At 42.9% G+C, this 27,950-nt stretch overlaps 1 protein-coding gene across 9 annotated transcripts in view; it reads left to right on the forward strand.

Moving 5' to 3' along the window:
- Window positions 1-24,348, forward strand: part of Hivep2 (human immunodeficiency virus type I enhancer binding protein 2) — a 184,822-nt gene extending 160,474 nt beyond the window's left edge. For 8 of the 9 annotated variants that reach the window (XM_029482568.1, XM_029482567.1, XM_029482570.1 and 5 more), the window contains 6 exons: window positions 115-5,635; window positions 6,554-6,708; window positions 12,275-12,450; window positions 15,116-15,217; window positions 15,945-16,840; window positions 21,881-24,345. In XM_029482568.1, the coding sequence (XP_029338428.1) occupies window positions 482-5,635; window positions 6,554-6,708; window positions 12,275-12,450; window positions 15,116-15,217; window positions 15,945-16,840; window positions 21,881-22,705 (7,308 nt within the window). In that variant the 5' untranslated portion in view covers window positions 115-481 and the 3' untranslated portion in view covers window positions 22,706-24,345. Of the gene's footprint in view, window positions 1-114; window positions 5,636-6,553; window positions 6,709-12,274; window positions 12,451-15,115; window positions 15,218-15,944; window positions 16,841-21,880 lie in introns of all 9 variants that reach the window. The other variant, XM_021174414.2, reaches the window with a different exon arrangement.
- The last annotated feature ends 3,602 nt before the right edge of the window (window positions 24,349-27,950 follow it).

The raw sequence follows: 27,950 nt of genomic DNA on the forward strand, positions 1-27,950 counted from the left end.
AATTTATTGGACTGAAAAACATTTTGATTTTTCCAACTTGAGGCTGATAGTTTACCATTGGTCTTGCTGTCCTCTTGGGCACTTCTTATGGCTATCCCTTTTGTTTTTCTTCAGGCCGTTGTACTTCAGTGAAACTGGCTGTTGAACTTGGCTGTAGTTGATGAGCAGAATTTCTGGGCTATTCATCACCCCAGACCCATCCTAGTTGAAAAAGATTCAAATGCCCTAACTTTGCACTTTGCTTTTGAAGAAGGACATTTCTAGGATGGAGAGAACTGTGTTATAGTTTGGTTCCAGGACACTGGCATCCAATGCCCACTGACTCCAGTGTGAGCGTGGAAGGTTCCAGAGAGAGGGAACAGTCCGCGAGTTCACAACCAGGAACCCAGAAACAACCTGGCTTTAAAAAGCACAGCATTGGAGACACTCCATGAGTCTGCTTGGCTTCCGGGCAAAGTAGCATTTAAGACCTTGTGTTAAAATGGACACCGGGGACACAGTTCTAGGACAAAAAGCTACCTCAAGGTCTGGAGAAACTGACAGCGTGTCAGGTAGATGGAGGCAGGAACAATCAGCTGTTCTTAAGATGAGCACTTTCAGCAGTCAGGAAGGACCGAGACCACCACAAATAGATCCTGAGCAGATTGGAAATGCAGCTTCGGCACAGCTATTTGGTTCTGGGAAGCTGGCCTCGCCTGGCGAGGGCCTACATCAAGTCACAGAGAAGCAATACTCACCGCACCGTCCGAGTCCCTATCCATGCCAACACTCGCTCTCTTTCCCTCAGCACTCACTGTCCCAGGGCATGACACACAGCCACAAGCCACACCAGAGCCTAGAGGGCCCTCCCTGGCTTTTCCCTGGCCCTTTGCCATCTGTCGCCTCTGAGGACCTATTTCCTTTTCCAATGCACGGCCACAGCGGTGGTTATCCTAGAAAAAAGATCTCAAATCTCAACCCTGCTTACAGCCAATACTCCCAGAAAAGTATCGAACAGGCAGAAGATGCTCACAAGAAAGAGCACAAACCCAAAAAGCCAGGCAAGTATATCTGCCCATACTGCAGCAGGGCATGTGCGAAACCCAGCGTCTTAAAGAAACACATCAGGTCCCATACTGGTGAGCGGCCGTATCCATGTATACCTTGTGGCTTCTCTTTCAAGACAAAGAGTAATTTGTACAAGCACAGGAAGTCTCATGCCCATGCAATTAAGGCAGGCTTGGTACCCTTCACTGAATCATCTGTATCCAAATTGGACCTCGAGGCTGGTTTTATCGATGTAGAAGCAGAGATACACTCCGACGGTGAGCAGAGCACAGACACGGATGAGGAGAGCTCTTTATTTGCTGAGGCTTCTGACAAAGTGAGCCCTGGCCCTCCCATCCCTTTGGACATTGCTAGCAGAGGTGGCTACCATGGGTCCTTGGAAGAATCTTTGGGAGGTCCAATGAAGGTGCCAATTTTGATTATTCCCAAAAGTGGGATCCCACTACCCAGTGAGGGCTCTCAGTATCTGAGCTCTGAAATGCTCCCCAATCCATCTCTGAATGCTAAGGCGGATGACTCTCACACAGTGAAACAGAAACTTGCGCTGAGACTGTCAGAGAAGAAAGGACAAGACTCCGAGCCATCCCTTAACCTCCTGAGCCCGCACAGCAAGGGGAGTACGGACTCTGGTTACTTTTCTCGCTCAGAAAGTGCAGAGCAGCAGATCAGCCCACCCAACACAAACGCCAAGTCTTATGAAGAAATCATTTTTGGAAAATACTGTCGACTTAGTCCAAGGAATACACTTAGTGTTACTCCCACCGGTCAGGAGCGCACCGCCATGGGGCGCAGGGGCATCATGGAACCATTACCTCATTTAAACACCCGGTTGGAGGTCAAGATGTTTGAAGATCCTATCTCTCAGCTGAATCCCAGCAAAGGAGAAATGGACCCCGGTCAACTCAACATGTTGAAGACCACGAAATTCAACAGTGAGTGTCGGCAACCACAAGCCATCCCGTCCTCTGTTAGAAATGAAGGAAAACCTTACCCAGGCAACTTCCTAGGCAGCAATCCAATGCTCTTAGAAGCTCCTGTGGACTCTTCACCCCTTATTAGAAGCAACTCGATGCCAACGTCTTCGGCAACAAATTTAAGTGTCCCTCCTTCTTTGAGAGGAAGCCACTCATTTGATGAAAGGATGACAGGGTCTGATGATGTGTTCTATCCCGGCACTGTGGGCATACCTCCCCAGCGCATGCTCAGACGGCAAGCAGCCTTCGAGCTGCCGTCGGTCCAGGAGGGCCACATGGAGTCTGAGCACCCTGCACGGGTATCCAAGGGCCTTGCCAGTCCATCCCTGAAGGAAAAGAAATTACTTCCTGGAGACAGGCCGGGCTATGACTACGATGTCTGCCGTAAACCATACAAGAAATGGGAAGACTCTGAAACACCAAAACAGAGCTACAGAGATGTTTCTTGCCTGGGTTCCTTCAAGCAAGGAGGGGAATATTTTATGGACCCCTCGGTGCCAGTGCAAGGAGTGCCAACCATGTTCGGGACTACCTGTGAGAACCGAAAACGCAGGAAAGAGAAGAGCGTGGGGGATGAAGAGGATGTTCCCATGATCTGTGGTGGCATGGGAAATGCTCCCGTGGGCATGATGTCCTCAGAGTACGACCCCAAGCTGCAGGACGGAGGAAGGAGTGGCTTTGCCATGACCGCACACGAGAGCCTTGCTCATGGTCACTCTGACCGTCTAGACCCAGCTCGACCCCAGCTGCCGTCTAGAAGTCCATCTCTTGGGTCTGAGGATTTGCCCTTGGCTGCTGATCCTGACAAGATGACAGACCTGGGCAAGAAGCCTCCAGGAAATGTGATTTCAGTGATCCAGCACACAAACTCGCTGAGCAGGCCCAATTCCTTTGAAAGATCTGAGTCAACAGAAATGGTGGCCTGCACACAGGACAAGACCCCTTCACCTGCTGAGACATGTGACAGTGAGGTTTTGGAAGCCCCTGTAAGCCCAGAGTGGGCTCCTTCAGGGGATGGTGGAGAAAGCGGAAGCAAGCCAACCCCTTCACAGCAGGTACCACAGCACTCCTACCATGCACAGCCAAGGCTTGTTCGCCAGCACAACATCCAGGTCCCTGAAATCAGAGTCACAGAGGAACCTGACAAGCCCGAGAAGGAGAAGGAAGCTCCTACCAAGGAGCCTGAGAAGCCTGTGGAGGAATTCCAGTGGCCTCAGAGAAGCGAAACTCTTTCCCAACTCCCTGCTGAGAAGTTGCCTCCCAAAAAGAAACGTTTGCGGCTCGCGGATTTGGAACACTCCTCAGGGGAATCCAGCTTTGAGTCCACAGGCACCGGCCTCTCTAGGAGTCCCAGCCAAGAAAGCAACTTATCCCACAGTTCCAGTTTCTCCATGTCCTTTGATAGAGAAGAAATGGTTAAGCTCCCTGCACCTCCGAAGCAGGATGAGAGCGGTAAGCATTCTGAGTTTCTGACTGTCCCTGCGGGTTCATACTCATTGTCTGTTCCGGGTCATCACCACCAGAAAGAAATGCGGCGTTGCTCCTCCGAGCAGATGCCCTGTCCTCACCCGACGGAAGTCCCAGAAATACGGAGTAAATCATTTGATTATGGGAACCTGTCCCACGCTCCAGTGGCTGGAACATCCCCATCAACGCTATCACCGTCCCGGGAGAGGAAGAAATGCTTTTTGGTGCGTCAGGCTTCCTTCAGTGGCTCCCCAGAAATTGCCCAAGGTGAAGCCGGCGTGGACCCCAGCGTCAAGCAGGAGCACATGGAGCACTTGCACGCTGGCCTCAGGGCTGCGTGGTCCTCTGTGCTTCCACCTCTGCCAGGGGATGACCCAGGAAAGCAGGTCGGTACTTGTGGCCCACTGAGCTCAGGGCCACCACTCCACCTTGCCCAGCAGCAGATCATGCACATGGACAGTCAGGAATCTCTGAGAAATCCGTTGATTCAGCCAACATCCTACATGACGAGCAAGCACTTACCCGAACAGCCACATCTGTTTCCACATCAAGATGCGGTCCCATTTTCTCCTATCCAGAATGCCTTGTTTCAGTTTCAGTACCCGACTGTCTGTATGGTTCATCTGCCAGCTCAGCAGCCTCCCTGGTGGCAGGCACATTTCCCCCATCCCTTCACTCCACACCCTCAGAACAGCTACAGTAAGCCTCCCTTTCAAACTGACATTCATTCTAGCTATCCCTTAGAGCATGTAGCAGAACACACTGGAAAGAAATCTGCTGACTATCCCCATGTGAAAGAGCAGACTTACCCGTGTTATTCCGGAACATCAGGGCTACACTCCAAGAGCCTCCCTCTGAAGTTTCCATCAGACCCGGGCAGTAAATCCACTGAAACGCCCACTGAGCAGCTCCTTCGAGAAGATTTCGCCTCAGAAAATGCTGGGCCTTTGCAGTCCCTACCGGGAACTGTGGTTCCTGTTCGGATCCAGACCCACGTTCCATCCTACGGAAGTGTCATGTACACAAGCATTTCTCAGATACTTGGACAGAATAGCCCCGCCATCGTCATATGCAAGGTCGATGAGAATATGACCCAAAGAACACTGGTAACCAATGCAGCCATGCAAGGGATAGGATTAAACATAGCCCAAGTGCTTGGGCAGCACACGGGCTTGGAAAAATACCCTCTTTGGAAAGTACCTCAGACCTTACCCCTGGGCTTAGAGTCCTCTATCCCCTTGTGTTTACCGTCCACCTCAGACAACGCAGCCTCTCTCGGAGGAAGCAAGCGGATGCTGTCTCCAGCCAGCAGTTTGGAGCTCTTCATGGAAACCAAGCAACAGAAACGGGTGAAAGAGGAGAAGATGTACGGGCAGATTGTGGAAGAACTCAGTGCCGTGGAGCTAACCAACTCAGACATCAAGAAGGGCCTTTCCCGGCCCCAGAAGCCCCAGCTCGTGAGGCAAGGGTGTGCTTCGGAGCCAAAGGATGGCTGCTCCCAGTCAAGGTCTTCTTCCTTCTCCTCCCTGTCACCCTCCTCTTCTCAAGACCATCCGTCTGCCAGCGGGCCCTTCCCTCCCAACAGGGAGATACTTCCAGGGTCCAGGGCTCCGCCGCGACGGAAGTTCAGTGGGCACTCAGAAAGCAGAGAGTCCTCCGATGAGCTGGACATGGATGAGACGTCGTCAGACATGAGCATGAGCCCTCAGAGCTCTGCACTGCCCACCGGAGGCAGTCAGCAGGAAGAGGAAGGGAAGGCCCGCAAGCTGCCTGTCAGCATGCTGGTCCACATGGCCTCTGGTCCTGGAGGAAATGTGGCAAATTCCACTCTTCTTTTCACAGACGTGGCCGATTTCCAGCAGATCCTTCAGTTCCCCAGTCTGCGGACAACTACTACTGTGAGTTGGTGCTTCTTAAATTATACAAAACCCAATTTTGTGCAACAGGCCACCTTCAAATCCTCCGTTTATGCTTCATGGTGCATTAGTTCCTGTAACCCAAACCCATCAGGATTGAACACCAAGACCACGCTGGCCCTTCTGAGATCCAAACAAAAAATTACTGCAGAAATTTATACTCTGGCTGCTATGCACAGGCCCGGAGCTGGCAAGCTCACTTCATCCAGCGCCTGGAAGCAGTTTGCACAGGTAACAGCAGACCCTGGCTTAGAAAATACAGTGGGTTGTGGGTCAGATGCTAAGTAGACTGTGAGGGATAGAATATCTAAAAGGTAAAATATTCTAGGAACATTCTCGTAACCTGCTCTTATCCAGAGATGGGAGATGCCATAGCCTGCCTTTACTCTGAGGGCTCCCAGAAAAGCTCCAAATATTGGGAGTGCTTTGTCAGCCCAGATAAGGGGAATTCTCCTGCTGGGAGTAATGATTATTGGGCCTCTTGAGTGATAGTGCAAACATGAGGAAATCCAGGGCTTATGAAATGAGGAAATAAAACATGGGATGGATACTGAAAAAAAGATTGAGGAGGAAGTATGGAGGATGTTAGATCTCAGAGGGCAAGTGCCACCAATGATATCAAGGGTGTGCTTGACTACAATTCATATTCTGTGTATCTCTTTCAAAAACGACTTTTGTTTTCTCCTGATTTGCCCCTAAATAGTTAGTCCTTACATGTAAAAATTTAAAATATGATAACTTTTAGAGTAAACAAAATTAATAGTGAAGAAAATAGAGATTTGAGAAATGTATTTTGGACATTATGTTAAGGTTAGTTTCCCTTCAATGATTTTTGAAACTACCTCCTTCATATGGAATGTTTGGCTTGTTCCTTCAAACGGCAGAGTATGTGTTAGAAGTCTCTGTTAACATTTCGCAGAGGAAATGAGAAGTACTCAGTGTCAGTGTACCTAAACATTGAAGTGACCACATGGAAACTGACATTTTTCCCTCGATTTTATCTCCGGTGTCCTCTGTTTTCTGCAATCAATTTGTAGCCTTTTATTAAAGAATTTAAGCTAGCCTGCAGGAATGATAGAAGTGCAGGATGTATAGGCCAGGCTATCCCGGAGAAAGCACGTGAAATGATTCTCTCTTTTGATCCTGCAGATGAAACCTGATGCGCCCTTCTTGTTTGGCAACAAACTAGAAAGGAAATTAGCGGGAAATGTCCTAAAGGAAAGAGGGAAAGGAGAGATTCATGGAGATAAAGATCTTGGATCCAAACAAACCGAGCCAATCCGAATAAAGATCTTTGAAGGGGGGTAAGGAAACATAAGCCCAGATGTAAAATGTTCAGTTGTAAGTTGGTGTGAACGATCCTGATGGTTGTGTGTGGTAAATAGTGTGTGATCTGGCAGACGCACAAAGGAAATTCTTTTCTCAGTAAAACTGATGAACGCTGGCTGGAGAAAGCTACCAATTAAATACATTTTCTTCTAGGACCCGCCCTCAGTGAACACGGTCCCATTCATTGTGCACCATAAGTTCTCTCTAAATGTATATGAAATTTTCTCCATTGGCAGCCCCATGGTGTCTCATATGTTCCTTTAGTCTTTACTACTTCCTCAGCATTTGGGTTACTGCATGGACATACTTGTATTCTGTGTTGATATGAGTGGAACCATGCAAACTTCTGTACATTTCTAAGAAATAGATTCTGTGAACTTCAGTCTTTCATGGGATCTGGACACTTTCACCACCTTTTTTTTTTCTTTTTTTGCTCTCCAAGTCAAGGTATGGGACTCAAGTAGTAAGGGCCAATAGTTTTATATATATATATATATAACTATTTTATATATATATATATATATATATATATATATATATGATATATACATATCAAATAATACATACTTATAACATATATAGCAAATATATATAATTAAGAAAATATAAGTATATATGACAGCTACATTTGTTTTTTTTCCAAAAATTTTTTGTTAGATATTTTCTTTTTTTTCTTTTTTCTTTTCTTTTTTTTTTTTTTTTTTTTTTTTCTTCATTTACATTTCAAATGCTATCCCAAAAGTCCCCTATACCCTCCCTCTGCCCTGCTCCCCCTAGGTTTTTGTTTCAATAGAAATATATTAGTTGCAATCAATGGAAGAGGTCTAGAGCTATGATTTTAGCTAAAAAAAAATGTTAACTACATTAAATATATTTGGGGGATTATGTCATTTAATCCCATCTCACAAACCTGCCATTAAATTACAAAGTTTCATGACCATACTTTTATTCCAATGGCATTTGAAGGATAAAATGTTCCTTTTGACCATAAAAAAATGTTGACTGTTAGTGACATAGAATTTCTCACACTTCTACCTACCAATTTGGAGTTGGTTGTTATAGTTGAGTTGCCCTTGGATTTTGCTTGATTTAGGCATTGAGTCTTTTCATCACACTTGCATGTATGCATGAACTTTGTCTCAGGATTTTTTGACATCTGACATATCATTACATAAATGAAAAGAATGTAGATTTTGTCTTTCCCAAGAGACCAGTCTCTCAGATCTCTGTGACTCAGTCATCAGACTTCTATGCAGCAGCTCTCTTCAGAGTAGTGCATATATACTTATATATATGCACTGGTGTATATGGCTTACAGCAGCCATCAGGATTATTGTATGTTTTGAGGAATGCATCTCTGCTAACAAAGAACATAGGTGGAAATAAAAACACTTCTGGGACTCTCTTCTGCTGTGTTCTGATGATCCAGAAAAAAAAAAACCACATGTCTTTTTTATTTTCTGTTTTCTAACTCAGGCACTTTTTGATCTCTGAACTAAGTCTCTAACAATTTCTGGTAGCCAGGCATTCATTCCAAACAGCACCTTCTCACCTCTGAAGTTGTTGATTGCAAGTGGTAACAACAGTGACAGAGATTACTGACTAGATTATCCAGGTTATCTAGTTGATAGGGATAATAAGCATTTCTTTAAATTGCTGCTTTTCAAAATCCACTGTGTACTGGGTAGATTTGTGGGTCTTCAGAAATGTGGGTATTCATAAATAGGCTATCTGAACACATTCTCCCCATACACAGATTTATGTAGAATTTTACTTTATTTCATTCTTTAGATGAGTTAATCAGCTAAGACACTGAAAATACTTTTTTGTTTGAGGAGAAAATGTGTTTCTCATCAACTAAGTGTCTGAGAGTTTCTGCTGCTTTGAGGGAAAACATCGTGACCAAAAAGCAATGTGGGGAGGAAAGCATTCATTATACCTCCAGATCATAGTCCATCATTGGAGTAAGTCGGGACAGGAACTCAGGCAGGCCTGGAACCTGGAGGCAGTAGATGAGGCAGAGGCCATGGAGGGGTGCTCCTTACTGTCTTACTCCTCATGGCTTGTTCTGCTTACCTTCTTACAAAACCCAGGACCAACATCCCAGGGATGGCACCACCCACAATAGGCTGGGCTTTCTTTCCCACAATTCATAAGTAATTGAGAAATGCCTTGCAGCTGGATCTCATGGAGGCATTTCCTCAACTGAGAGTCCTTCCTTGCTCACAACTCTAGCTTGTGTTAAGTTGACAGACACAAGCAGCCAGAACAACTGACCTCTGTCAACTTGACACACAGTCACTGCTAAGCCACCACCCTTCCTTTCTTATTTATCCCCAAGATCTCACATTTAAAAACATAAGTTTAAAAGTCCCACAGTCTTTACAAACAAGCTCAAACACATTAAAATTACAGTCCCTTTAAAACAGCCAATGTCCTTTTAAAATTTAAAGTATTTTAAAATTCAAAGTCTCTCAACTGTGGGCTCCAGTAAAATACTTTCTTACTTCAAGAGGGAAAATCAGGGCACAGGCATAATCAAATCAAGACAAACCCAAATTCCAATCACCCAGTGTCTGGGATCCACTCACAATCTTCTAGGTTGCTCCAAAGGGCTTGGGTCCCTTGCTGCAACTGGCCTGCACTGTAGAAGTTACGTCCTGGTTCTTCCTCTCAGGCCCATGTTCCCAGAAATAAGACACAGACTCAAAATATATTTACAAATACTGTGGACATATAGCTAGGCTCCTCTCTGACTAGAATTATAACTTAAGATAGCCCATTTATTTGAATCTACATTCTGCGGTGCGGCTGGTTACCTGCGATCAGGCACCATGAGTCCATCTACTCATGTCTTCCTGGGCCAATCTTACTGTGTCTGGCTCTGTCTCAGAATTCTCTTTCCTTCTAGATGTTCCACCTCCTAATTCCTGCCTAAGCCATAGTCCATCAGTTCTATTGACTGGTGCCACATGCATACAGACATAAGATATTCTTTCTATACTACACTTTCACCAATGGCTTCTCCTGGCTTCTCACAGGGCCAAGCCTTGGTGGTTCTCCATGACCCTTTCATGGCTTCAAAACCAGTACTACCTTGGTAACTCTTACTCATTACCAAGTTTGGCTGCCAGCACTAGGTACAACCTTGGCCACTTCTGGAGCACAGCTTCTGTGTGCTCTCAGAAAACAGTACTCAGAAGATTTCATCTCAGTGATGCTGGTCTCTTCTTAATCACTGCTAATTTCTTAGCTCCAGCTGACCAGCATCAAGTATCCAAACAAAGCAAAGGTTTGATTTAGTAATTCTAGTATCTTTTAATCACAGCTGCTTTTTCATCTCCAGCTACCAGAACTACAGAACCTTAATTCGAGATAGCAAATGGTCCTGATAGAGTATTCAAACCCCCTCTGAAATTTCCTAAGCCAGGTCTCCATCCTTTGCCTTGCATCTCCTAAGCTTCTATAGAACATCCTACAGAACTCTTAACATCTAGTGACTCTTCTAACCAAAAATTCCAAAGTCCTTCCACAATTGTCCCCACAACATGGTCAGGTATGTCACAGCAATATTCCACTATGCTGGAATCAACTGGTCTTTGTTAGGGTGTATATTGCTGCAACATGACCAAAAAAAAAAAAAAAAAAAAAAAAAATTGTGGAGGAAATTGAAATTGGTTATTCATCTTACACTTCAACATTGCTGTTCATTACCAAAGGAAGTCAGGAAAGCAACTCAAACAGGGCTGGAACCCAGAGACTGAAGCCAATGAAGAGGCCATGGAGGGATGCTGCTTACTGGCTTGTTCCTCATGGCTTGTTCAACCTGCTTTCTTATAGAACCCAGAACCTTCTGCCCAGGGACAGCCCCACCCACAATGGGCTGGGCTCTCTCTCCATTGATCAGTAATTAAGAAAATGCCTTATAGCTAAACCTTATGGAGATATTTTCTCAGTTGCAATTCCCTACTTTGAGATAACTCTGGCTTGTATCAAGTTAATGCACAAAACCAGCCAGTACAACCCAGTATTGATGATAGACTAACCCTTCCTGAAGAATATTGGCTTTCTGTGAAATCATCATATCCCCTTAAGCAATTTCATCCTTGTTAGGAACAGAGAGTGAAATTGAATGTAGAAGGATGATTTTCCATCTTGAGGATGTGCTCTGATTTATTATAAAATGCAAATATGAGAAGAAAACAAGTTTTAAGGCCAAGCCATAGGTGGGATGTTTTATGAAAGGGAAAATGGCATGTAAAATTGATGGTCCTCATCTTCCCCTTTGATTGGCACTGCCCAAAATGCCGAACATGCTGAGATGAAGCTTTATCCGTAGCAGAGTTGATATTCCAACACATGGAGGGATGTTTCGTCTTGAAAAGCCTTCTACAAATTGGACAATTGAATTTGAATTCGCTTTTGTACCTGCTTGGGGGTGTTAGCTAGAAATGGGCATAGTCAGAAGCCTCTTAGAATGGGAAAAACATAAAACAAACCAAAACTCTAGGTCTAAATACCACTAGGAATTCCACAGTGAACAAAGATTTCTGCATGTTAGCCGACCTTTGGAAACTATACAAAGGACCTTCAGAAATCCTTTCTTGCCACAATGACATGGGACCTAAAATTCTAGCCCTGCTGTGATGTAAGGGATTGTACTATTTATTCAGTTGTGCAGTACAGGTCTACTGTGTGATAATCAAAACCTATGTGATTTATCATGTGCTGTCGGTTTGTAAGCAAAATGAGATTGTGGAGCAATGGGTAGGTATCTCATGTTCTATCAAGACTTTCTTCATCTCCAGTTCATGACAGTAGATGGCCTCAGATACACTTTCAGACCATTCCTTCGGGAAACTAACACTAATTTCATCTCAGAATCTCTAGTTCTCATTATGCAACACTGCTTTCAAGAAGCCAGTTGAAATTTAAACTTCACATGAGTACAGTTTCATGGTCCTAGGAAGAACAGATCAAATCTGTAGACAACAGTTGGGGAGCAGAGCTTAGCCTTAGCTAAGTTGAAATTTTGGAGGCACACATGTACCAGGGTTGTAAAAATAGAGTAGAAACTTGCAAGGAAGATTTCTATTCTCAGTTAGGATTATTTCTGCAAATGTCTCCATACGTATATTATAGATGATGTCATGTTAACAGATTATGCACGAAGCATGGTTATTCTAAAATGTTGGTTTGCATTTAGTGATGCTCTTTGATTGGATGCTATACTATGCCCACAAGCGGGAGATCCAGGTCTGTATCTCTCCGGACATAGGTTAACCTATTGGGACATTTGTATATTCCATCAGTAAATCTGTTATTCCACATAGAATAAAGTTTTGCATACAGCAATAATTCTGTTACATAAATTGTCTCAAGTGTTTGCTATATAAACTTCCCAGGGTTCGTAGAAGTCAGGGTGAATAATTGGAAAAGACCCTCATAGAAATTGACATCAGGCAATGACTAGCTTTTGGTTTGGTATATCACATGCTAAAAGTATTTAAAATCACCGTGGTCTGCCTCTTCTTCAAATAGGTACAAATCCAATGAAGATTATGTGTATGTCAGAGGACGTGGACGGGGAAAGTATATTTGTGAAGAGTGTGGAATTCGCTGTAAGAAGCCAAGTATGCTCAAAAAACACATACGCACTCATACTGATGTTCGGCCTTATGTATGCAAGTTATGTAATTTTGCCTTCAAAACGAAAGGTATGAGCTTGGCTTTTGCAGCTGCTGCTGCTGTTGTTTGGAGAGGGAAAGGTCTCAGGAAAACTTCCGGCTACTTAGGATTCTGAATATTATTTTGTAACTCACTTTCACCAACCATAAAGAGTATTTTGTTTGTGAAAATATAACCCCCCTGAGATATATTTCCTCCTTCCTGTCCAGGATCAAAGGATGTATGTGAGACTCTGAGACTCCTTTTATGACTAATTAAGAGCTACAGACTGAGGGCCAGGCAGGTTGTCTCTGAAGGAAGTGGCTTAGAAGTGCCTAGATGGCTATTACTTCATGTTGGAAATTTATGTGGGCTAGATAATATTTGCAACAATATTGAAATTCTTCAGGAAGGCAATACATGAGAGTCAGTGGATAAGCAAGGGAAGCTACTGAGAAGAAAATAAAGTGGCCATGGTCACTTTCAAGCGTATAAATAATGTAGAGATCCACAGACTCCCTGGTGGGCCCCCTTCATCCACAGCTGCATTAATTATACATAGAGACCTGATAGCTTCTGCTCTGTGTATTTATCAGCATTGGAGGCAAGTCTTACTCTCAGACCTCAAGAGTTAACCTCATCCAGCAACGACCTGCCTTGAGATAACCTGTCATTTTCAAATATCTGTTTTAAGAGGCTGATTTACACAGAAATGTTTCACTTAAGGTTGCTCGATTTTTATTTCTATTATTCTGTAATACGGTGAAAATCTTCATGTTGCATGTCAGATCTGTCTAAGGTAGCTTGTAGACAGCCCCTCATCAACCCACTTCATTTCTAGCATTTTCACATTTAATGTTAATATCCAGTAATCTGCCCGACACAAATAATTAAAGCCAGGTATGAATTGTGATAATCGGGTAAGGAGACATATACCTATCTCAGTTGTAGCCCACAATCATAAGCTGTGCTCTTTTGACAGAAGTATTGATATTCAGGGTTTTCAAATATCTGTTTATTAGGAGAGTGTTTATGTGTCTTTAATGCCTCATTTAAAGTTTGATAGAGAGAGGAAACATAAACATCTGTACATCAAAAGAAATAAGGATACTGCTCTTTAAATACCCTTCTCTCAGCTTACTGAGAAGTTCCTGGGAGGAAAGATTTAAAAGTTTGATTGTAGGGCGCACTGCAAGTCCACCAATCACTGTAAAGTTTACAAAATAATACTCTAGGTAAATGATTAAATCCAATTATACGCCATTGGGAAGACTCCACCAGGAAAGAGCGTCCTTTTGATCATTAATGGAATTTCCTTGTCAGCCTTTGGGAGTATGCAGGCAGAAGTCTAGGAATTTGAGGGTTAGCAGTGCATTCTTGGGAGTTCCACAGGGTTCATCTCCTGATGAAATATCCACTTTTCGGATTTTTGTTCTCTGAGTACAAGTGTGTCATAAGGACCTATCTTCCCCTTGCCTGTACCAAGCTCCTAAGGACCAATCCCTCTCCCTTGCCTTACCAAGCTCCTACCATTGTCTCCTGTCCTGCTCTGGTATGCTACATCAGATGCTCATGGCTTCTGCAAACCAAAGTCAAGGTGGGATTGTTTCCATTTCCAACTTCCTAGCTAGAAATCTGCTCTGAAGATTACAAACCTACTCAGAAGAAGAGAGCCCAAATGAGTTCCTCTCTGGAGTATGAGTATATATAGTTCATAGCTACTGTATATGAAGAAACACATGAAAGTTCAGACAGAGTTCGCTCTGTGCCTGTGAGGGATTGATTTTAGGAGCTCCCACGCAGGCTCAGCCCCTGGATAAAGCGGTGTATTACTGGCACACAGCTCACATCCTCCTCTATACTTTTAAATAATTTCTGGATTACTTGAATACCTTATACAAAGTAATTGCTGTGTATTTTAAAAAATCGTATTTTTTATGCAGTACTCAAGAAAGTAGATGGGAGTTTTTCAATACAGACAATCTTTTCTTCCAGTTTTGATCCTTGGGTGGTTAAGACCACAGAGGTAGAAGTCATGGATACAGAGGGCTGGCTGTATCTTATCTTGCCATGCTTAGCATCTTCACCCATATACAACACCACACATACACAAACAGTAGCAGAAACAGATAAGTTTCATGAATTCATGGAAATTTAATAAAGTTTAATTCACTTACATCCTTAAGAGTTAACATATCCAAAATCTCTTCAAGCTCTTTCAAAAATTATAGATGTTTTGAATAGAGCAATAAAAGTGTAGAAATATTTGTATTGGAGGTATAAAAATAATATGTAGAGTTACTAGATCTATAAGCAACAACTCAATCATAATGTGAGATAGTAATTTTTGAAAGGATAGTTCATTGTGATTTATTTAATTAATTAATAATAAGCATAGCTATATCAGAGAGAGGGAAATAATGCCTTCATCAGGCTGAATTTTTACCCAGGTTTCTGGGAGCCTATACTGGAAAATAAAAGTGCATACTTGTGTGTTAATACTACATTGTCAAGATGACAACAGACAATAACACAGTCATTTCATGAGAACAAATGAATATTCTCTAGGACCCTGAGTTGATCCCTGAGTCTCTTATGATAAGTTTTGTAGTATAGAAAAATGCATATGCATAAGGTAGTTCATCATACAATATTTTGTATCAGTGATCACAGTTTGATAATTAATTCTCTGGTTCTCTTGTTTGCATTTTCTAGGAAACCTAACAAAACACATGAAATCTAAGGCCCACATGAAAAAGTGCCTGGAGCTGGGCGTGTCGATGACATCAGTAGATGACACAGAAACAGAAGAAGCAGGTACGTAGCTTACTGAATGGACTGGCCTCTCGGGTGGCCTTTGTGGTCCTGTGATTACATGCCACTTTATTAAGTACTCTTTGCAGGGAATGAAAGAGCATACTGAGCTGCTTGGGAACTAAGGAGAAAGGAAACCATTTGCCGTGGAACTTGTTTTAGAGGGGGAGGGTTGTATTAGCAAAATAATTGTCTCTAAACACGATAAAGGGATGTGTGCATGAGGCAGGGGATGGAGTTGTGATTTATGTGCTGTGAAGCTTTGGGAGGAAACTGAAAGCATTTTAATGTGTTAGTCTTCCTATTGCGAGGAAACATAGTAGAAAACCTATCCATCATTAACCCCAGTCGAGGATCTGGAGGTCAGCAAACCTCCTGAGGTATCCCTCTTACACATAAACTTGCACCTGAAACAGGAGAGACAGGCTGTCGCTTTGCTTTTCTTCCTCTAGTGTCAGTCATTAGCAATACTAGCCACATCCATTTGTTTTGAGTTGTGTCATGAGACTTCTCTGAAGTCTGAAATATGAGATCCTATTCTGGAGTTCTCAGGGGTGAAACCAAGTAGGTACAAGTAAGTGTCCAGGGGTGGTTCAGAGCCATGATCAAACGTTTCAGGGGGTGAGGGAGTAAGGAAGGCTTTGGGGAAGAGTGTTGGGGCAGATAGAAGCTCCCAGGCTTGAAAGTGGGATCTTAACCTCTGTTAATAATTACTGTTGGGTTCTTTCAGAAAATATGGAAGAGTTGCACAAAACATCTGAGAAGCACAGCATGTCCGGCATCTCCACTGATCACCAGTTCTCAGATGCGGAGGAATCGGAAGGGGAAGATGGAGATGACAACGATGATGATGATGAAGATGACGATGACTTTGATGACCAAGGAGATTTGACACCCAAAACAAGGTCAAGAAGCACCAGTCCTCAGCCTCCTAGGTTCTCATCCTTGCCTGTCAATGTTGGCGCTGTAGCCCATGGCGTCCCTTCAGATAGCTCTCTGGGACATTCGTCATTGATCAGCTATTTGGTTACTCTACCGAGTATTCAGGTTACTCAGCTCATGACACCCAGTGACTCTTGTGAGGACACTCAGATGACAGAATATCAGAGGCTGTTCCAGAGCAAAAGCACAGACTCTGAACCGGACAAAGACAGGTTAGACATCCCAAGCTCCATGGACGAAGAGGCCATGTTGTCTTCAGAGCCAAGCTCCTCCCCAAGGGATTTCTCCCCCTCAAGCTACCGTTCCTCCCCAGGCTATGATTCTTCACCCTGTCGAGATAATTCGCCAAAGAGGTATCTGATACCCAAAGGAGATTTGTCACCCAGAAGACATTTATCACCTAGACGAGACCTGTCGCCAATGAGGCATCTGTCACCAAGAAAAGAAGCTGCATTGAGGAGAGAGATGTCCCAAGGGGATGCCTCACCAAGAAGGCACTTGTCCCCAAGGAGACCATTGTCTCCTGGAAAGGACATTACAGCAAGAAGAGACCTCTCTCCCAGAAGAGAGAGAAGATATCTGACCACCATCAGAGCACCGTCTCCCAGAAGGGCTTTATATCCTAACCCTCCATTATCCATGGGACAGTATCTACAAACAGAGCCAATTGTATTGGGGCCTCCTGTAAGTATAGCCTGAGTTCTCTTCACCAGAGCTGCAGAGCATTGGTACCTCCTATAGGATAGTTATAAGGCATTTATTATAATGTGGGTGTAATGAACCTATTAATACAAATAGCAGGGAGACATTTTATCACACATCGTGTTGGTGACATGGCTGTGGCATTATTCCAAGTATAAGATTGTATCAAAGCAGGAGTGAACTTGCAGGTAGGAACAGGAGAAGCCTTCTGAATGTTTTGTAAGCATAACTATAGACTTGAGCCAAAACCCTTAGGTGAAGCCCCAGGTATGGCATGCTTATGTAGACAAACATGAAGACAGTAAATTGTTAGTGATATTTACACTTCAGCAGGTGAGGACTCTGATGCAGGCTTCGTCCTTGACTTCCAAAATGATTTTTAAAATATACTCATTACATTGCCCAACATGTGTACATATGCAAATGGCCAGGGCCTGGGAAAAGGTGATGTGACACTCTAGTAGCCCATAAGGTAAGGACATAAAGGTTTCTGCATTTTTTTTTCCTGTTGTTGCTGTTAGCACCAGGTGTAGATGCTGAGGGAGAATGTGGGCCAGAGAATGAGCTGTCAGAGGGCTCCAGAGAATTTTCGGAGGGTTCCACCTTTTTCTTTTACTATTAAGTAAGGTGACAGCAGTAGTGGCTGTGGGCCACACTGAAACCACAGGTTTACTGAAAAGCTACAACGGAGCCCCTCCTCTGCCTCATTGCACAGCAGCCTGGCAGATCATGGTGTCTCTTTCCACTGGGGTAGGATTGTCAAAGAGCAGGCAGAGAGCACAGAGGCAGAGAGCACAGAGGCAGAGAGCACAGAGCACAGAGCACAGAGCACAGAGCAGAGAGCACAGAGCACAGAGCACAGAGGCATGCTGCCTTCTGAGTTTGTTTGCTTTAAAACCGGTGTTAGTTTCCAGATCTTCCTTCCTGCCCTCTTTCCTCTATTTTCTGTCTGGCATAGCATGGTCTTCTCAGGCATAGAAGGCACTGCTAACTCCTCGCTCTGTCTGCTCCTGCCCTGGTAGCCAGTCCCTTCTCTCTCATTGCCTACTGCTATCTTGATTCATGAGCTTACACTGCCATTTTCAAACTTTAGGAAATCTCCCAGCCTTCCTTGTGGTATCCTCATCATCCATTTTTTTTTTGTAAACCGGGTACAAAGTTCATCTTGATGTTGCAATCCTGCAGAGATGTGCCCTGATGTCTGAACACGGCTGATTTCAAGCTAGTAAATTAGCAAGCTAGGAGAAAACACCATATCTCTGCAAGTTTCTATATCTTGTGCTACCTAAGTCACTATATAGTGACTAGGAAGCTGGAAATCCCTCTGATGATTCCTGTGACAGAGACATGGTGATGCTGGCAGGGTGCGCTAAACTAGTCCTGATCCCTCATTCCTGAGGCTGTTGAGTCAGCTTTTGGCCAAGCAGACCATAACTGGCTTCTATGAGTCAATGGAACACATTCAGGTAACCATGTCATGAAAACAAAGCCATTGATTTAACATGCTGTTAAACTCAGGCCAAGGAATTCATTAACTAATTAAGAATTAAATAAAACAGAATAAAATAATTCATTTATTTTGGACCTTTGAATCCCTACAAAGTTAATTAAGAAATTTAGTGCCAAACAAGAAAATAAGTTTCGCCAGTTACTGAGTTTTTCCTAAATTTTTGTGTGGTTTTATTTCATTTCATTTTGTTCCTAAAATCTCTGGATACCTCACAGAGCTCATCCTTCATCCCCAACAAATCCTTTGGCTTGCTACCCAGTCCAGTTATCTTTAAAGAAAAATTGCCCCTTTGCTGCCTGTTCTCATGGGAGGCAGCAGAGCTGGGATTCAAGCAGGAGCCCTGTCCTGAGTCCTCATTTTGTGTTGACTGGTTGCCTCTGGATGGCAGTGACAACTATATCTTTCTGTGATATGTGAAAGAGACATTTCTGGTCAGAGAAAAATAGACCTGACCATGCTCTGACAGGTGTCCCTCCTGACTGATCTGTAGGATGAAGACCTTCCTCTCTCTAAAAAAATGTATAGAAAGGAATATGAACAGCCATTGTCCCTTTTCACAGAAATTCTGTCCTGCTACCTTGTCATTTTGCACACCTTGATGGAAGCTTTACAGGGCAATGACTGGGGTGAAGGGACCGTGACACCTAGGATGACATAACATATAATTGGTTTAGTCTGAACTTAGAGCCAGAGAGAAGGTTTGGATGGAGAAACACACACCACTAGGATTCCTCCCCTAACACCATCTGGTTCATTTTAATACATAATAGAATTTAAAAGTGACTTTATTCAGTCAGTCACCATTTTTGAGGACTGGAACTGGAGTATGGTTCAAAAGGGAAATACTGTTACAGTTACAGCCTCATTTTCTTATGCATGTCTGTTTCTGTGTGTAGATAAAGACTGTCTTCAGCAAAGCGGTCAGTGCTCAGTCTTTCTCTTGTCTGAGCCATCTTGGGTGGGTTGTCTTGCATCTCGGCCACTTGTGTAAGGAAGTCTGCACCAGTCAGACATAGTCCTTGCCTAGATATTGTCTGTCCCTAACAGAAAATGTTGCACAGCTATAAGCAGTGCAGCTGTTAACACATTTAGGTTATGGCCTTTCTCAGGTCAGGACTTCTGCTCAGTTACCTCTAGCTGGTGCCAAAAGCATTAGGGTTCCTCTGCCTTAACTGCTGTTTGATGAAGACTTACACACCATTTACAGGATTCTTCTTGGGTCCTGAAATGGTCACGTATCCTATCTTTTGAGGTTCTGGTAATTCCAGGGATGCTTATTGGACCATTTCATCTGTGTTGCAGAACAAATAATTTTTGTACAGCTTGGATAAGCTGTAGCCCAGACCAAGGTGAATTCCAAGCATGGTAGACAGTAGTAGGCAAATGCATAATGTATAGTTTGGAGGCCAGGCTCAAATCTAAATAGAACTGTATGGATCCCTAATGGTAGGATTTGGTCCTTGAATCTGAGTGCTGAAGCATCCTTGAGATGAATGCTACAATTTTTAAGATAGCTTTCCAAAATTGTGAGCATATTTGACAAGTTTTAATCTACCTTGAGTTCTCATATAAGGAAGCAGTGAAGTCCATTATTAATGAATCCTAGCAATTAAAATTCTGACTAATTCACTAGAGCCAGATAATCTGGCGATCTAAGCTGTGTTCTACGAAAATGAGAATAGCAAAGTCTTCATTTAAGGAGAAAACCATGAAATCCAGAATTGTGGCTCCAAATTTTAAGTACCTTTGCTTCATTAATTCCAAGAAGACATTCATGTTATAAGTAATACCAACAGAAAAATTGAGCCATAATCATCTTTGATTTCAGCTATGAAATTGAATATAAATGATTAACCGTTAAACACACATGCTATCAATGAGTGCTTGCTTCCTTTCAAACATTGCCATTTCTACAAGACTTAGCTTGGATCTGGGACTTGAAGAACTCTGCATTTTTTATAGGGCCTCTTCTTAGTCAGGATGTATTCTTGTAGGCCAATACCTTGCATACCGAGACCTCTCCTCATAGTGGTTCCTTCCTCTAGATTAGTGCTCTGCACAAAGGGACTTCTGAGTAGGGATGTATTCCTGTAAGCTAAGCCTTGCACAGCAAAGGAACAGATGTGTGGTTTCTCAAAACCACCCTGCCTTCCTTTGTGTGAAAAAGTGTCTTCTCTAGTGGGAAATATTTAAAAGGCAATCCTTGCAACACTGGCAGGGCATTGGTGGACAGGCTGGTCTGTTTTCAGCCTGGTCTGCTTTCAGCCTGGTGTACTCTTTGACCAGAAGCTTTGAAATCTCTCCACCAAGCTCGCAAAGCTCCCAGGGCAGGTCGTTGCCGCACCAGCCCCATGCTTCCAGATTCCCACGGCTTTTTGGGGTGCACTTCTCTCCAACCCCATGCTTTGCCACAGTACCTTTCTCTCTGGAACCCAGTTGAGTGGGTGCATGAAGGAAAACACCACACAATCTTAGTTTAGAATCAATAGGTAACACAATCGCTGGGCGCAGCAACTAGCATCCCAATTTGTAAGCCACTCTAAGTTAAATCCTCCAGTAGTGGATCCCAACAGATCTGCCACGTGAACGAGTGGGGGGGGGGGAGCTCTGCTACTGCATTCTCACCCCCACCCACCAGCCCAGTCTCCTCTTCCATCATCCCTTTCTCCGACCAGGAAGTCCCGCCTACTCACCCAGTGATTGGTTCCTTGAAGTCTTGATTCATTAGGGGAAGGTTCACATGAAGTCACATGAGTACATGATTCACTCCTTGTCCCAGGCAGCCCCTCTTGGGGAAGTGGAATTAGCAACAAAATACAAACAGTACCAGGGCTATCCACAATGGTTTTCTTGATTTTTCTTTTTCTTTTTTTCTTTTTTCTTTTTTTTTTTTTCTTTTTTTGGGTTTTTTGAGACAGTTTCTCTGTGTAGCCCGGGCTGTTCTGGAACTCACTCTGTAGACCAGGCTGGCCTTGAACTCAGAAATCCGCCTGCCTCTGCCTCCCGAGTGCTGGGATTAAAGGCATGTGCCACCATGCCCGGTTCACAATGGTTTTCTTAAAGCCTGTTGCCAACTTATTATTTCTACCAAACCTAAGGAATATCTTCCAGTGCTGCCTACAGCATAAATAGTTGATAATCTTGTTCCCTTTGAGTTTAAATCCCATCAATATTTACTAGTCATCCTTTGCGTGTTTTGTTTTGTGTTTTCTTTGTTGGTTTGTTGTTTTCCTGGTGAATCCATTCTTTTTACTTGCTCTTATGAAGAAATACCCATCATGTGATATTATGCCTAGTGGGAAATAGACTGGTTGCTTTAGCATTTTGCACTTGAAAAACAAAAGCCACTGTCCACAGGGGAATACCTTCATTAAAGAACTGGAAAAAATAGTTAAGGAAGCTATTCAATTTTGAGAAATTCTTTCTAAGTGCCAGGCATCCTGAAGGAGGGAGGGGAAAAGAGAGGGAAAGAGGGAACAGGTCTGAACTCTGTGCTCTGTTTTCCTGTGTAGAATCTAAGAAGAGGAATACCTCAGGTTCCTTACTTCAGTCTCTATGGAGACCAAGAAGGTGCTTATGAACATCACGGCTCCAGCCTTTTCCCTGAGGGTCCTACTGACTATGTCTTCAGTCATCTTCCACTACACTCTCAGCAGCAAGTACGAGCTCCTATACCCATGGTGCCAGTTGGTGGGATCCAAATGGTTCACTCCTTGCCGCCTGCCCTTTCCGGTTTACATCCTCCACCCACATTGCCTCTGCCCACCGAGGGCTCTGAGGAGAAGAAAGGAGCACCAGGGGAGGCCTTTGCCAAGGATCCCTACATCCTTTCCAGGCGGCATGAGAAACAAGCCCCTCAAGTTTTGCAGTCATCTGGTCTACCTAGTTCTCCCTCCTCCCCACGGCTATTGATGAAACAGAGTACTTCAGAAGACAGCCTAAATTCCACGGAGAGAGAACAGGAGGAAAACATACAAACTTGTACAAAAGCCATTGCCTCACTCCGGATTGCAACAGAAGAGGCAGCCCTCCTTGGGGCTGACCCTCCCACATGGGTACAGGAGTCCCCCCAGAAACCCTTGGAAAGTGCACACGTCAGCATTAGACACTTTGGCGGGCCTGAGCCAGGTCAGCCCTGTACCTCAGCCGCCCACCCTGACTTACATGATGGTGAAAAGGACACTTTTGGTACATCACAGACTGCAGTAGCTCACCCCACGTTTTACAGCAAGAGCAGTGTGGATGAGAAGCGGGTGGACTTTCAGAGCAGCAAGGAATTATCTTTAAGCACAGAGGAAGGCAATGAACCTTCACCAGAAAAGAATCAACTCCATTGATCTGCAATGCATGGACACATTCATTTCCACATTTCCCCCTCCCCTGTTTTGTTTTTGTTTTTCTAGGAATAGAAGTAAACAAGTTGATAGCATGCCTGTCCTAAGTTACAGTAGTTGGCTATTATAAATACTTTTGTTATTTTGAAAACAATTAGGTAAATTAACAAGTCATCTTGAGCCTGACCAAAACAAAATTTGAAATTAACCTATTGGGTCTGGTACTTTGAAAATTGTACAGATGTTTGTGCCTTTTCTTTACTTTGCTTATATTCTTATAAGCATTTTTTAGCAGTAATTTGTACATATTTTAGAATTTGTGTATCTGCTTTGTAATAAATGTAATCTCTTTCCTCTTTTGGACACTTGGATCTAAACGATGTAAAGCAAAGCAGCATCTATATATATGTGAGGTTGCACTAAAACATATTTTTATATGATAAAAAACTGAACAGCTTTTATGTACAGCTCTGATTCTGTAATACTAATATTTATTTTGTTTCATAAACTGTACATTTTTCTTAATGTTGTGGATTGCTTTTCTATGTGACGCATGGATTTAACTGTTGCGTAACTAGAACGGAGATGTCCATTGTAAGCAAGATATTTAAATTAGAATATCTTATTCTGCACTTATGCATTAGTTACAAAAAAAAAAGATAAAGAACGTATCAGTCGGTTCTTAACTTGTAAATTCTTTTTGTCTCTTGTTTGCTGGATTGACAATAACTTAAGTGCTGATTGTGATTTTAAATGGATAGTACCGTAAAGCATTAAAGTAAACAATGTGCTATTGTGAGTTTTTTCAAAGCTTTATAAATCAGTTATAAATAATATTAAAAGTATTTGGTCTTATGTGAACATGTTGATCTATATACTCATCTAAAAATATGGGAAAAACATTCCGCCCCATGTAAATATGTACAAGTGCATCACTGGTACAATTTTCTGTTCCTCGGTGGGACGCGAGGTTGCCACAGACCTATGCTAGAGTGTCTTTAAAATTAAAGTGAGAAAGCACATGGACTGTGTAGAGCTTGGTTATCGGCCGGCCCGGTGGCTTGGTAGGCAGTGCTGTGCACTGCCAATGGAGAAGACCTGGGCTTAAAAAATCTTGGTTCTTGCTGCACAGGATAGTGACTGGAACTATGGCTGCAGGGAGGGTTCGCACTTGGACTCGAGGGTTGGGTGTGGAAGTGGGGAAAGGGGATGGAGACCTGCTCCCCAGCTCTTCCCATCAGCCAGTCCATATGGTTACAGGGTTACCATCAGCATTAGGAAATGTCACCTTACCCTTCTGTACAGGGAAAGAGTGTCACTCCTGGCTGTCTCAGGGGGAATGAAGAAGAGAAGCCTTCAAGAGAAAGCAGCTCTTGGTAGGAGGAAGTTTTTTTGTATATAACCTTCAGAATGGCTTTTGATCAGTGTTGAAGGTGGGAAGAGCCTTTGCAGGTCCAGAAGAGCGGAGCAGAGGGGTACAGCAACATGTGCACACGCATGCACATGTTTGTGCATGCGCACACACAATCTGGGTTATCTTTGTGCTATATAGTGGATTATAATTCTGTGAAACCAAGTTTGTATATTGAATTACATTAAGGAGTGTTCTTTAAAAAGAGAAATAAATATACAATTACATGCTTGAAGTGTCTAGTTCTTGTGTGTGTGTGTGTGTGTGTGTGTGAATGTTTTATATTTCACTTCTGATTTTTGTTTCTTAGAGGATTTTGGTGCTTTTAACCTGCACTCTAATTTTAATTGTTAGGTTCCATCTCTCTTGAGAGGCAATCAACTGCAGATGGTCTCTAACCAAGTCATAAGGTAGTTATTGGTTTCCATGGGTCATCTGATCAGCCTGGATGGCAGGGAGTTTCTAGAGTCGAGGCCTGAGAAATGAGAAAGCTTGAGCCTAGGAAGCATGCACTCTTGTTTCCAAGGTAAAAAACAAAAACATCAGAAATATACAAAAAAAAAAAAAAAATCCACAGATCAAGGGCATCTTGAAGACCAGAATCTTTTTAGTAATGAAAGTAATTAAAAAGTTCATAACATGTAGAAATCTCAGTATTTTTTATTATAAACACCTCAAGTTGGTAAGTGTATACCTTACCTGTTTTGTTTATGAGTCAGCCAATCATAACTGTTTTGCAAGCATGAATCCAAGGTGAACAAAGATGACCAACTAAGAATCTCCAGATCGTTTTGATTATGTGGGGAGAGTTCTGTCTTACTCCTCTGACATGCTATGTGAGAGGTGGAGAAAAAGTTGGGCTAGAGAGGATGTAGGGCCTTTGCCTTTGTCCAATTCGTCAGTGTTCATCAAGCAGTGCTTGGGTGCCTGTTATGAGCTGAGAAGATGATGGACTTCCTCAGTGGGTGAGAATGTTCGTTTTCCAGAAGCTCACATAAGTAGTGGAGATTTCTATGTGATCAAATGTTGGAATTAAAAACTGCACTGGGACATTTTGTCATAATCAAGGTTGGTAATCAGGACTGTGCTTTTGTAAGTAGGAAGAGGGAGACCTCCCCCCCCCCCACGGCCTTGGGACACAGCCTAGAAATAATATGTTGACAGACTCAACACACATTCTCATGAGCTGCAATGGAGTGTCATTCAGTGTACTGGGTATACATTGCAAAGCAAAACAAATTCTTGTCTATCTGTCATCTATGCTCAATGGGGAAGGGATGTTGGAGGGAAGATGAATGAAGTGAGAAAGCACAGGTGTGATGGCCCAGGATACATGAAGCTGTACATGCACAAAGTGAGCAGAGTGGAGCTGTTTCTGAGGGTAGCTGGTGGAGTGGTACATGGCTAGGGCAGAGACCAGAATAGAGTCTTGTTTCCTAGTCCATTGTGTGAGTCCGCAAATCCAAGGAAGAAAGACAGGAGCAAGAAAGTAGCCTTTGCAGGTTGTGTGTGTGTTTGATACATACTACATACATGTATATGTAAAATTTAGAAAGAGGTCCTGAGGGAAGGGAAGAACAGAAATAATGGTTAATGTAACAGGGTACCCATGTATGATGTGATCAAATACTGTACATTCAATTTTAAAAAGCTGGGAGTGATAGTTGTTAATCTTAGGGCTGGGGAGATGGAGAAGGGGGAAATCCTAGGGCTCACTAGCCAGCCAAACTAGTTTGTTTGTTGAAATATCAACTGTATAAAGGGCTTTCAGAAAACAAGTCGGGCGGCACTTTAGTTTACCTCTGGCTTCCACATGCATGTGCAACAACTATGTACCCACACATATACAAATACATGTAGAGACACATATGTGTATGTGTGTTTGTGTATGTGCACATACACATACAAATGTGTATACATATGTAATGTATATACTTTAATACTTGTACATATATGTATGTACATATAGAAGCAGAAATTGTGGAAGTAAGTAGGCTGCTCAAATTCTCTGACCAACTCTGCTCTTAAATTATAAATTGTTTGTTATTGTTGCCTCTCAATTTCTAGAGAAAGCTGCTAAGGTCAAATACGTTCAGAAACACAAAAGTCATCTCCAGGAGTGGTAGCCAAAGCTACTCATTTAACACTGTCATCCAATATGGCTGAGCTGCCTTTACCACGGACAGTGTTGTTTTCTCTGGAGCTGGCTGTCATCATACAGACCATAGTACCCACCAGTTTTTGACTGTAGAGAGACATGCTTGCCACACTTGATATGCAGTAATTGATCAGGCCTGGCTTTGTAAAAATACTCAAGAACATGACAGAAATGATTTTATTTTTCCTTAAGGTATAGCTAAATATTGACAAACAGAAAAAGCTAATCTTCAAATTCCTGAAATGCTCTGTGGGCAATCTTACTTACACATACTCATATCCATTACTTAGCTAAAACTAGGCTCACCTTCAGATGTAAACACTTCATCACAATGAACCCAACTATTAGGTTTCCCCTATTTGTTACATGCTTATAAAGTATTTCAGATTCTGCAATAGACCCTGACCTGGTTTTGTTTTTCAACCAGTATTCATACTTTTGGGCTGGAGAGGTGGCTCAGCTGTTACAGGCTAGACTCACAACCAGAATTCCAGAATTCGAACTTTGCTGTCTTGTATAAGCACAAATTTCATAAATATGGCTTGATATGAATGAAATTTCCTCTCAACACAAATAGAATGGTTAATAACAGTACTTATTGTTTCATTCTTTCATTCAGGGACACAGACACTGGTGCCCTGACACATATATGGAGGTCAGAGGAAAGAGCACAACTCACGGGAACCTGTTCCCTCTTTCCAAAGTATGGGTCTCAGGGATCGAACTTGGATCATCAGACTTGGTGGCAAGCAACCTTGTTTGCTGAACCATCTTTTTGGGCCCAAGTATACAATCCCTGGAAGATACCCTTTTTATTACTCCATGACAAATCATCTTAAAGAATAAAACATTTCAAAAAAAGAAAAAAAGACTCTTCTATAGAAATATTCAAGGATTTGTGGGATGATGGTTGACAGGTTCTAGCCTCCAAGGAAACAAGAAAAAGCTAGGCAGTTTTGTGACTAATTAAGAGAGGAAATGGTACAGAAGGTCTAGTGTGACATTTCCAATGGGAACAAAGTTTGTGGGTGCATGCCTTTCTGAGCTCATCGTAAGAAGGCATGGCAGCAAGGGTGTGGAGCCTTTTGCTCTGAGCAATAGTTCTGCCAAAGAAAGCTGATATGGATCTTTAGGCTCCTAAGCTCTGTTCAGTTACACAAAAGAGCCCAGTTCCAGGAAGGGCATGCATCATGGACTGCATAAAGAAGTCCTGGACATCTCTCTTCTAACTAAGTGTGTCTGCCTAGAGTTGTATTCTGACTGCAGGATATCAAGGTCTTCAAAGATATGAATATGCATTGCTAACGCTTAAGTTTGATGGTAGTGATACTCAAACTGTTATCCTCAGGACAGTTTCTTATGTCTGTAGGAAGAATTACAAGTAGAGCACATGATGCAAGGACCATAACACATTGATCAGGAACAACCCTCTACAAAAGCATTTCCAGTAATAATTTAAACTAGTGGGTACTAACCTCACTTCAATCAGCTATTTTCTCATTTAACAGAAACCAAAGGGAAAAATTTTATTAACCTGGCATGCCTAGTTAGTAAAAGTAAAGGCAGTTAGTTTTGTTTTAGTTTTTTTGTTTTGTTTTGTTTTGTTTTGTTTTTTGTTTTTTTTATACCGTGGGAGTGTGTAAGTGGTGAGCATACAAGGTACCAATCAGATGGAGAAG

The sequence above is a fragment of the Mus caroli genome, chromosome 10 (assembly GCF_900094665.2).
Source record: "Mus caroli chromosome 10, CAROLI_EIJ_v1.1, whole genome shotgun sequence".
NCBI lineage: Eukaryota > Metazoa > Chordata > Mammalia > Rodentia > Muridae > Mus > Mus caroli.